This window comes from Podarcis melisellensis, assembly GCF_964234715.1.
Source record: "Podarcis melisellensis genome assembly, chromosome: 17".
Lineage (NCBI taxonomy): Eukaryota > Metazoa > Chordata > Lepidosauria > Squamata > Lacertidae > Podarcis > Podarcis melisellensis.
Window position 1 is genome coordinate 10,709,797 of NC_138534.1, and position 11,440 is coordinate 10,721,236.

An 11,440-nucleotide genomic window follows, 5' to 3' on the forward strand; every position below is an offset into this window, starting at 1 on the left:
TGAGAGACTTCAAAGAAGTGTGACTAGCCCAAGTTCACCCACCAGCTGCATGTGGAGGTGCAGGGAAGCGAACCAGGTTCACCAGATTACAAGTCCACCGCTCTTAACCACTACACCATAGATGCCCATAAACAGGGTACAAGCCAGCAGTGGAGCTAGCCGCTCGGACACCCTGCGCGTCACACATGCTGTTCACCCAGGGGTGGGGCAAACCACCCACGGGGGGCAGATCAGTGCGGCAGCAATCCGCCCGGGGGTATCCACCTCAGGGAGAGGAATCCGCCTCTGGGATGACACCTGGGGTGGACCGTCCCCCCTTCCTATGCCCTCCCTCCAAACTCCCATCCTGTAGAGTTCAGACCATGACCAAACTCGTGGTACCTGCAAAGCAAATTATCGGCTATATTAGCTGTGAAAGAGAAGAGCTCTTTGGCTACTTGCCTCCATATTAGGGTGGTTCATAGGCCGCAGCTGAAGCCTGCAATGAAGAAGTGTTTATGCCAAGTTGTATTCAGCATAGCACTAAGGTAAACATTCTCTCCCATTCATGGTGCCAGTTTGGGAAGAGCATGGGACCAGCTAGTGCAGACGCCTAATTGAATCCTGCCCCTTGTTAGATTCCTAATGGGATCGACTCCTTGTAATCAGAAATACCATTAAGAGGAGCCTCAATATCTCCTCCTACTCATAGACTTTGCCCATCTTCCTGAATGCACTTCTTTGTCCTTGAAAGTTCTCCAAGGCAGGCAAGCCAATCGCTTTGGAATTGACATGATGGTCCCTTGCTTTCTGAATCTAGGTGAATAGGCTGGGAAGGCAAAGAGGAAGCAAATGCACTGCATTGCAGGCTGGATTGTGGGTGATAAGAGTTTGGACTTAAACATTAGAACTTCAGATTTTTCACAATTAGTTTCTGTGCTGGTGAACAAGAGACTAGTGTTAAAGGGTTCTTAACCAGAGGTGGCAGAAGACGACTTCAGGTCAGTGGTTCTCAAACTTTTTTCATCTGGACCACACTTTCAGAATAAAAATTTGAAAAAAATACATTTAAAAAATACATTGGAAAACAAAAATAGACAACTATCAGTGCTTGATTTATAACATAGAACACAACTACTTTATAATACGATCATGGGACATCCAGGGAGTATAAAACAGTGCAGCTACATAATAACATGAATATAATATAATAACAAACAAGCCTCTTACAAATGTCCCTCATGTAGGTATACAAACTCAATCAGAGGCGTGAGCTTGCTTTTGTCAGGTAATCATTTGTCAGGTAATCTCAATTTGAGACAAACACTCATCAGCACAAAGAAGCCTTTCTCTTTTCTGATCTTTCATATCTGAAAATCCCTGTTCACAACAGTATGTTGTGGAGAACTGTAGAAGAAAAGCCAATTCTCTTTGGTCGTCCAAGAGAAGCTTGGATTCTGTCTCTGTATAGCAGGGCACTAGATTGAAATGGATCGAGTGTTTTACCCAGGAGTATCTTTGACATTTGCTTAGTTGTAGAGTCTACAACTAATCCAGAATGTGGCAGCTAGACTGGTGGCTGGAAGTGTCCGCCAGGACCATATAACACTGGTCCTGAAAAACCTACAGTACATTGGCTCCCAGTACATTTCCGAGCAAAATTCAAAGTGTTGGTGTTGACCTTTAAATCCCTAAATGGCCTCGGCCCAGTATACCTGAAGGAGCATCTCCACCCTCATCATTCAGCCCAGACACTGAGATCCAGCTCCAAGGGCCTTCTGGCCGTTCCCTACCTGCAATAAGTGAAGCTACAGGGAACCAGGCAGAGGGCCTTCTTGGTAGCGGCACCCACCCTGTGGAATACCCTCTCATCAGATATCAAGTAGCTATATAACCTTTAGAAAGCAGTCCTGTCTAGGGAAGCTTTTTAAAGTGTAATGATTTATTATGTTTTTATATAGGTTGGAAGCTGCCCAAAGTGGCTCAGGCAACCCAGTCAGATGGGTGGGGTATAATTGTTAAGTCAGAAAGGATCCGTAGGATCATTTAGTCCAAACCCCTGCAATGCAGGAATCGCACCCAAGAGAACCAATGGAAAACAAATGAGTAAGAGGTGAGGTCAAGGGATAGAGAGGAGAGCAGGATTGTACCCAATATCCCCCAAATAATAGCCAGGAACCCACTAAGGGCGCATGTCCCTCCCATATTGTCTGTAATAGAGGTAAGTGTGATACTGGAGCTCAGGCAGGATGATACGGAAGCAGCCATTGTACTGGGCATAGGTGAGGTTCTGTTTGAGGCTGTAGCCCAGAATGGTGACACTGCCCGGCTGCCAAGGCCGCAGCTCATCGGTCATGCGCTCAGGTCCTACAGGTTCCCCCGACAGGCACCTGGCCCCCGTCTCCCTGAGCAGCGCATGGAAGGCGTCCAACTCCCTCTTCATACGCATGTAGCCATAGCGCTCCACCTTGTGCCAGAAAATGCCCTGGAAAAACCTGTAGATCTGCATGTCCAACCAGTTCCAGGCCTGGATCTTCTGCACCAGCGCCTTGGGCAGAGGCCCGCCCTCTTTGTGGCGCACGTTGAGCCTGACGTACACCAGCTCTTCCATGTCCAGTCCCAGCAGCTCCCTCGCCAGGAGGAGCGACTCGTCAAAGTGCTCCGCGATCATCACCAGCTGAAAAGTCCGATTCAGCCTTTCCAGCTCTCCCAGCCACCGGCCGCTCGGCGCTTCTTCCTGACTGGCGTTCAGGCCTAGGTCAAAGGCCATGGGGTTTTTGGCCAGCCCATTGCTGGCATCCCTGGCATCGTAATAGCGATCCGATGCCTCCAGGAAAGCCATCAGCGGCCTGGAGTGGTTGGCCAGCATCTGGAAGGCAGGCACGACGTTGAGGTAGTAGTAGAAGACGGACTCGAACGTTTGAACGGGGTGGCGCAGGATCGTGAGGAAGATGCTGTGTGGCGGCATGACCGCCTGGACTTCGCCAACCGCCAGCCGCATATGGCTGCAGAGCAGGTTGAAATGGGTGGCCCCAGTGGGGAGGTCTTCCACAAACGTCCTGGAGAAGGCCTCTGGGTAGGCAAACTGGTAGGAATAGAGCGGAAAGGCCACGGTCAGGTTCCGCCGCTCTCCAGCCCGGAAGAGGATGTTCTGCACCGTGCTGCCACCTGTTTTGTGGGTCTTCAGAAAGACAACATTAAGGCCCGCCGGCTCCTCTGAGTCCGTCTTCCCCTGCAGCTGCTGAACAGCCAGAGAGCGAGTGGATGCGTTTTTCCGATGCAGACTCAGCAGTTCTTCTGCAGGGCTGATCCGCAATATTTCTCTGAAAGGTAAGGTTTAAACAAAGGTAAAGGACCCCTGGACGGTTAAGTCCAGTCAAGGCCGACTATGGGGTTGCGGTGCTCATTTCGCTTTCAGGCCAAGGGAGCTGGTGTTTGTCCAAAGACAGCTTTCCGGGTCATGTGGCCAACATGACTAAACCTCTTCTGGCACAATGGAACACCGTGACGGAAACCAGAGTGCACAGAAATGCCTTTTAGCTTCCCACCACAGTGGTACCTATTTATCTACTTGCACTGCTAGGTTGGCAAGTGCTGAGACAGAGCAACAGGCACTCACCCCATTGCACAGATTCGAACTTCTGATCAGCAAGCCCAAGAGGCTCAGTGGTTTAGACCGCAGTGCTACCCACAAGTGCCACAGCAAGAGGCCACAGCAGCACAGCTTGGGGTAGGGATCTTTGGGGTATTAGGATATTTTTGTAATCGTCTGTCTAGTCGTTTTAAGGATAATGTATAAGTAGGGCCAGCCTTGGGATTACTTTACACTACTCTGCCCCTCGGTGATGGCCGAATGACCAAACTCCTTGCTGTACATACCAGAAATGATCTGATGCTTGTCTTGAGTGGGTTAGAGAGAAAACTTTGAAATGGAAAGCGTAATGCTGGTGATCAACACAGTGGTGGAGCTTCAAGCTCTGGCACCGGGGGGGAGGGGGCAGAGAGCAGGCGGGGGCGGGGCTGACGCGTGTCCTGGCGTTGTGGCACGCCACCTGCAGAGGTGTGCATCCAGCAGGGATGGGGGAGGGCAGCCACAATGGCACCCCCCCAGGATCGCGCTGCCGGGGGCAGTGCGCTCTCCCCGCACTCCTCTTCCTCCGTCAGTGGATCAACAAAAGAGGTTTAAAGACTCAAGGCAAATCTAAGAAACTGTATAAACACCAACAACTGGGAAACACTGGCCTGCAAGCACTCCAATTGGAGAACAGCCTTTACCAAAGGTGTCATGGGCTTTGAAGATGCTCAAACTCGGGAGGGAAGAAACGTGCTAAGAGGAAGGAACGCTTGGCAAACCCTCACTGTGATTGACTCCCACCCAGAAACCTATGTCCCCACTGTGGAAGGACATGTGGATCCAGAATTGGCCTCCACAGTCACTTACGGACTCACTGTTAAACCTGTGTTCATGGAAGACAATCTTTACTCTGCTACAAATGATCTCCAAAGAAAGACAGAAAATGTTTCTGGCTCCTAGGTCAGGAATGAACAATGCCACGTGTTACAGTTCTGTGATCTACTATTAACTGGGAAATGCCTTCAGGAGGGTGTGTGCTAAATGCTTCTAAACTAGCCCCTTGTGTACATTACAGGCCTTGGACAATCCTACCTGGATACTTTCCATTCCCCGTATCCATGACAACAGATACCATGTGCAGCTCCATTTCTATTCCTGAAAAGCCTGACAGTCCAAAGACAGCTGGAGACCCAAGTTGGGAATGCCTCGTTTAATCAATCTCTTGTTAAGCAAACCCTAAGGCGGAGGATTTTGGAAATCTTATCACACAAAATTATTTTCATCTAGTACAACTCTTTGGCCATGGTGGGGAGGGGGCTGACGGGAGATGGAGCTTACCAACATTTGGATGGCCACACGTTTCCTATCACTGATCTACTGGGTATCTAGAAGTTGGTAGTTGGGTAAACTGGGTTTCACATGAAGAAATTGCTCCTGACAGCAATTGCTCTCCTCCACAGACAGAAATTTGAGCCCAGGAACAGAGCTGGGGTGAATTACAATGCTCTCCAGTAGTTTACTAGTATTGTAATTTACCCTAAGGGGAAAAGGCAAAAATAACGTCTCTTAAAAAAGAACTATTTTATGCCACTTTAAGCTAAATGGGGAAGTGATCTGCGAAACTTTAGCTTCCGACACTGCGCTCTCCCCATATTCAGATGGCCCTACCCAGGCAGGGAGCTGTGTTGCAGAGAGAATGGTGGCACGCCCAACACAAGGCTTGTTGTGCTCATTACAATAGCTGCTGGGTGCATCTTCCTTTCAATTATCTTGAGACTGCTACTTACGTCGGCAACACATATAATAAAATTGGAAGGATACAGAGAAGATCAGCGTGGCCCTTGCACAAGGATGACATGCAAATATCACTGATCTATATATAAGTGGTTTTCAACCAGTGTGCCGTGGCACCCTGGGGTGTCTTGAATGATGGTCAGGGGCGCCGCTGGCAACACTGACCTCTGTCCCTCTTCCCTTCCCTCCCTCCTTTGATGCCCTCTTGCGTCTCTCTCCTCCAAAGGCTTGCAGAGCTGTTGGTTGCAGCAGCACTGGCTACAAGCTTCCCAGGTGAATGGTGCCCCTGGGGCTGGCCAGGGGGAGCTTCCCAGGCCCCTGTGGGGCAGTGTGAGGAGGCACCTCTCTTTGGGGCAGGGCAGCTGCCCAGAAGACTCCCAAGGAGAGGGGACAGGAGGCTGAGGGAGGGTGTTCAAAAAGGTGTGAGAGGCTGCCGGCTCTGCAGGAAAGGGGTGACATAACTGGGCTCCTGAGCCCCACAGGGGTGCCGCAGAAAGAATGGAGTTGGTCAAGGGAGCTGTGGACCCAAAAAGGTTGAAACCCTTTGAGATATCTATCTATCATCTACATCTATCTATCTATATCTATCTATCTATCTATCTATCTATCTATCTATCATCTATCTATCTATCTATCTATCTATCTATCTATCTATCTATCTATCATCTCTATCTATCTATCTATCTATCATCTATCTATCTATCTATCTATCTATCTATCTATCTATCTATCTATCTATCATCTATCTATCTATCTATCATCTATCTATCATCTATCTATCTATCTATCTATCTATCTATCTATCTATCTATCTATCTATCTATCTATCTATCTATCTATCATCTATCTATCTATCATCTATCTATCATCTATCTATCTATCTATCTATCTATCTATCATCTATCTATCTTTCTTTCTATCTATCTATCTATCATCTATCATCTATCATCATCTATCTATTTATCTAGCTAGCTAGCTATCATCTATCTATCATCTATCTATCTATTATCTATCTATCATCTATCTATCATCTATCTATCTATCTATCATCTATCTATCATCTATCTATCTATCATCTATCTATCTATATCTATCATCTATCTATCTATCTATCTATCATCTATCTATCTATCTATCTATCTATCTATCTATCTATCTATATCTATCTGTCAATCATCTATCTATCATCTATCTATCGATCATCTATCTATCTATCTATCTATCTATCTATCTATCTATCTATCTATCTATCTATCATCTATCTATCTATCTATCTATCATCTATATCTATCAACTGGAAGTTCATATTTTTATTTGACACTTTTTTAAAAAGAAACAATATTGTTCAAGGAAAGATGGAGCAGGTAATGAATCGACCTAGTGATAAATTGCAGAGCCTTTTACAGAACTGCTGGGCCAACAACCAGCTCCACACATGGACCAGAAAGAGACCATCTGGACGCTTGGAACCGAAAATTACAGAGTGCCATCTCTAGAGCACATCTCTAGAGCTATGCAAAAGAACCAACAAACCCAAAAGGCAGTTTTGCAGAGGGCAACTGTTAAGGATACCTCAGTACCAAGGACTAATTTATTTGTCGGTTTTCTTACACAAGGCTTAATTTCTAATCGTGCCCTGAGCTGCTTTGGGAGGAAGAGCAGGATAGGGATGTATTTATTAAACACGCACACACACAAAAGTGAGGATGGAAGACATTTCTTGCAGATTGGCAATCCTTCCCTCTGGGACCAGATTCAAGGAGCTGGCTGTGGTTATTCCGCAACACCTGCTCAAAAACACATCTCTTCTGCGTTGGCTCTGAACCCCTTTTTCAGAAATCAAGCAGAGAGGTGAGCAATGGTCTTTCAAGGTCAGGATCGTACCACTACCAAGACAGTTCTCTCTACAAAGCTCCCTTGTACCCCACATACCAATACTCACTGCTTGGTCAGTTGCCTGAGGAGCAGCAGCAGAAGCAGGAAAATGGCACCCAGGAGCAAGGAGCGGTGTCTCCAGATGGCAACCGAGAGGCAAAAGCAGTTCATCTTCAGAGCAGTGGTTAGGCAGGGCAGCACCCCTCTGGAATTTCAGGGCCTGGGGTAGAGGCTCCCCACGCTCAGCGCAGCTCAGCTCCGAATAGTCACCAAATCACGCTTTTCGCCCAGTGGCCAAGTTAAGCCTCTCAGTCAATGGGTGTCTTACCTCGCCTCACCTCCCTAAAGCGGCTCAGAACTTCCACAGACTATTACGAGATACGAAGCAGCCAAACAAGCAGATGGAAGATCTGACACGTCAAAGTCTCCTGGCCTCAGGAGAGCAGCTGTTGGGCACAGGGGGCCGAGGCTTCTTAAGGAGGGGGACCCAAAGGACAGGACAGCAGCCTGGCCCCCTTCGTGAGAGGCTAAGGAATGACACATCTCACCCAACATGGCAAGGCGGTACCCAAAAGCTATTAAATAACCCAGCAGCTTGCCCCAAGTTTTGAATAAAATGCAGACTGAGTTGCAAAGGAGTAACGCAGCCTCCCTGGGTGAGGAGGGTTTCGTGTTATCTGAAAGGCATCAGAAAAGGGAGATGGGCAGTTCAGGGAACAGGCGCCCCAGGTCCTGGAAAAGGTGCCCTGAAAATAATACCTGCAAGGCTGCAAGCGACAGAAATGATTTCAGTAAAAAAAAAACAAAAAAAAAACCAGAGTGCTGAGATTTGGTGGGAATCAAAAAAGGTTATTTATGTATGTATTTATGTATGGTTTCCGAACAGCTTAGTTCTCGAACATTTTGGCTCCCGAACACCACTAACTTAGAAGTGACTGTTCTAGTTTGAGAACTATTTTTGGAAGCCAAACATCCGGCACGGCTTCTGTGGCTTCCAATTGGCTGCAGGAGCTTCAGAAGCTGCGCTTTGGTTTCTGAACGTTTTGGAAGTCAAACGGACTTTCGGAATGGATTCCGTTCGGCTTCCAAGATACGACTGTACTGGGGCCCGGGTTTTGTTAGCCCCAAAGGGGAAAACGAATGAGATCCCAACCAAAGAAGAATGACAACTTAAGTTGACAGAATATGAACAACTCAGAGACTTAAAACATATAGAATAAGAAAACAAGAACAACACACGTTTAGAGAAGATTGGAAAACGTTTATTGAATATATGGGAAATAACAGTGTACAGCTGAAAAAGCTGGCAGCATGAAGATAAATTCATCAGCGTAAACAAGTTTTGATGGATGCTATAATGGAATACTGAATGGTATAAAGGTAAAGGGACCCCTGACCATTAGGTCCAGTTGTGACCGACTCTGGGGTTGCGGCGACCATCTCGCTTTATTGGCTGAGGGAGCCGGCGTACAGCTTCCGGGTCATGTGGCCAGCATGACTAAGCCGCTTCTGCCAAACCAGAGCAGCCCACGGAAACGCCGTTTACCTTCCCGCCGTTTACCTATTTATCTACTTGCACTTTCACGTGCTTTCGAACTGCTAGGTTGGCAGGAGCTGGGACTGAGCAAAGGGAGCTCACCCCGTTTAACTGCTGACCTTCTGATCGGCAAGTCCTAGACTCTGTGGTTTAACCCACAGCGCCACCTGCGTCGCACTGAATGGTATAGTTTTTGTAAAATATGCAGGGATTTATGGTATGTAAAATGAACCGTGGAAAGAGAAGGGAAGTCATTGATATCTTAAGGATGTAAAATGAGTACGGTATTTTAAATTGTAAAATGAAAATTTAATAAATATATATATATAAAAGAGAGATTTGGTGGGAATTGTGTGGTCCTCCAGACTCCCAACAGACTCCCAACAGCTAGCATGGTCTGGGAGAATAGGGCCTGGAGCCCAACAGCAGCTGGGTGGGGGGAAGGTTCTTGTCACCAGTTCCCCATTCCTGTTGCCAAACCCAAGCACCACACCCAGTTTCCACCTTCATGTCAGCACAAGCTTCAGGATCCCACAGCTGCCCAGCTCCCTGAAAGCAGAACTGATTCCGATGCACATTCTCAAAACGCTTCAGAAGTTGGTAGGTTAAAGCTGACCAAAAGTCCAGAGGTAGCATTATCATCAGTTTACGATGGGGTGGAAGGTTCACAGGCTATGAAGGACTTGCTCACAAATTTATTCACAGCTGCATGGATTATAATAGCTAGGAAGGGGCAAGCAAAATATAACAGGGAAGAATGGCATAAAGAGGTGGGGAATATAGCTATTAATGATAAATTAACATGTGCCATTAAGGTAAGACGGGGGAATATGCAGGAGAAATTATTTTCAGGAGGTTTAGGGGGCGTTTGTAGAATTTGTACCGTTAAAATGGAAAGGGGTAAAACTATTGCAAGAGGTGTTGAAATTTTGGGAGGTTGGTTACAATGGAATGGTCTTGGGGGTGAGGTGCACATTTTTATTCTCATTTATGATTATTACTTTGTCAAAATAAAACTAAGAATTAAAAAGAAGCTTGTCCAGATGTTGTTCTTCTTATTTATTAAAATTGTATACCGCCCTATACCTGCAGGCCTCAGGGTGGTGCACAAGAGCACATCTCAATATAAAAAACACAAAATGCATAGCTGTAGGCAAGTTAAAAGACTTAGTGGTCTAACCACAGCATAAGAACACGCTCAGGGAAAAGCAGCGCACAGCAGCCCTCCGATAAAAGATGCTACGTGTTGAATTTCAAGAACCGAACTGACCTGTTCTGGGTCCCATCTACGTGGCATTTTCCTCTCTGCATTCTGCCCTGGCCTCCCCCTGTGGAGCAATACACCCACTTCAGGATTACAGATCCCAAGGACATGTTTAATGCCAGCATCAAGCTGCCTTAGCAAGTTCTCTCGAGGTCACAAACTAGAGAAGCCAGCGGGAGAGGCCTGCCTTCTGTGGTTTGTTAAGAAAAGATTTCTTTTGATTTCATGTAGTCCAGCCAACCAGATGGGCTGAACAGAGTCTAGATTGAATCCCATCTTTGTTTTGCAGATTGTATGTGTATGAGTGATCGAGTGTCCAGGGCACACAGCTCCTGATCTGCTCGCCTCTCATTAACTATATTTTCTTTTCCTTGGTGACCACTCGTGGCCGAGCAAGATTGTCTTCCGTGATCACGGTCTTAACAGGGAGTCTTCAAGTGACTGTGGAAGCCAATTCTGGACCCTCCTGGCCTTCCCGCAAAGAAAACATGTACATCTTATTTTGAGCATAGCCTCTTGAATGGTTTTTGATTTTTTAAACAAATTTTATTTTTGCCTTTTCTATTTTGCATAAACAAATGAGTTAAACACATAAACATATAAGCCCTTCTGACTCACCCCCCCCAACTGTGGATCTTAATGTAACAATTTTCCCCTCTGCACCTCTAGCATAACTCTATTTCTTATAAATCCTTTGTCAATCCATAGTTCAATTCTTTACTACAAGTTTTCTGTCAATCCTACCAACATATGTAATTGTTTACAGCAGCTTTTCAAATGAATTATAAATTTCCCCATTCTTTATTAAAGACCTCCTCTTCCTGGTTTCCAATTTTTGCTGTAAGCTTTGCCAACTCGGCATAGTTCATCAATTTTGTCTTGCCACTCTTCTTTGATCAGAGTTTCCATTTCTCATCTTTCCATTTCTGGGCTAAGAGAGTCCCTGCAGCCGTGGCTGCGTACATAAATAGTTTCCTCTTGAATGGTTTTTGGAACAAATTACAAAAGGAGAACAGCTTGCAGGACTTGCTTGCAACTTGAAACTAGATATCTAATACTATCTGCTTCACTTTTGCACTGCCCATGAATTTATTTTCTATAATTAGGTGAAAGCAAATTTAAAATGAAGGCTCCACATAGTACTTATTTCAGCAGATCATCCAGCAATGCCCTTCCCTCACAACCATGAGCCTTCTGTAATTTTAACTCTCAAGCAAGCCTTGGTGATGTTCACAGCCTGGTTTTATTGCTTCCCAACAAGTAGCTAGGTACCAATTGGTGACAGCCTCTCCGTTGCCCCAATGTCAGCATCAGTTTCTGTGGGTTTTAATTCACGGTTCCTTCCCCCACTTTTAAAAATACTGCTATTCAGCTATCCAAAAAATAAAATGGAAAAAGAAACCAGGAATTAAAGGCC

General features: G+C 46.1%; 1 protein-coding gene across 1 annotated transcript; it reads right to left on the reverse strand.

Annotated features, from left to right (window-relative positions):
- Positions 1-1,108: 1,108 nt before the first annotated feature.
- On the reverse strand, positions 1,109-11,107 carry LOC309360013 (galactose-3-O-sulfotransferase 3-like). Its single transcript, XM_081894519.1, has 2 exons — positions 10,030-11,107; positions 1,109-3,302 (listed from the first exon to the last, which is right to left on the reverse strand). Exons 1-2 carry the CDS (start codon positions 10,146-10,148, stop codon positions 2,162-2,164), a joined length of 1,260 nt encoding a protein of 419 aa, XP_081750645.1. The 5' UTR covers positions 10,149-11,107; the 3' UTR covers positions 1,109-2,161.
- Positions 11,108-11,440: the final 333 nt, after the last annotated feature.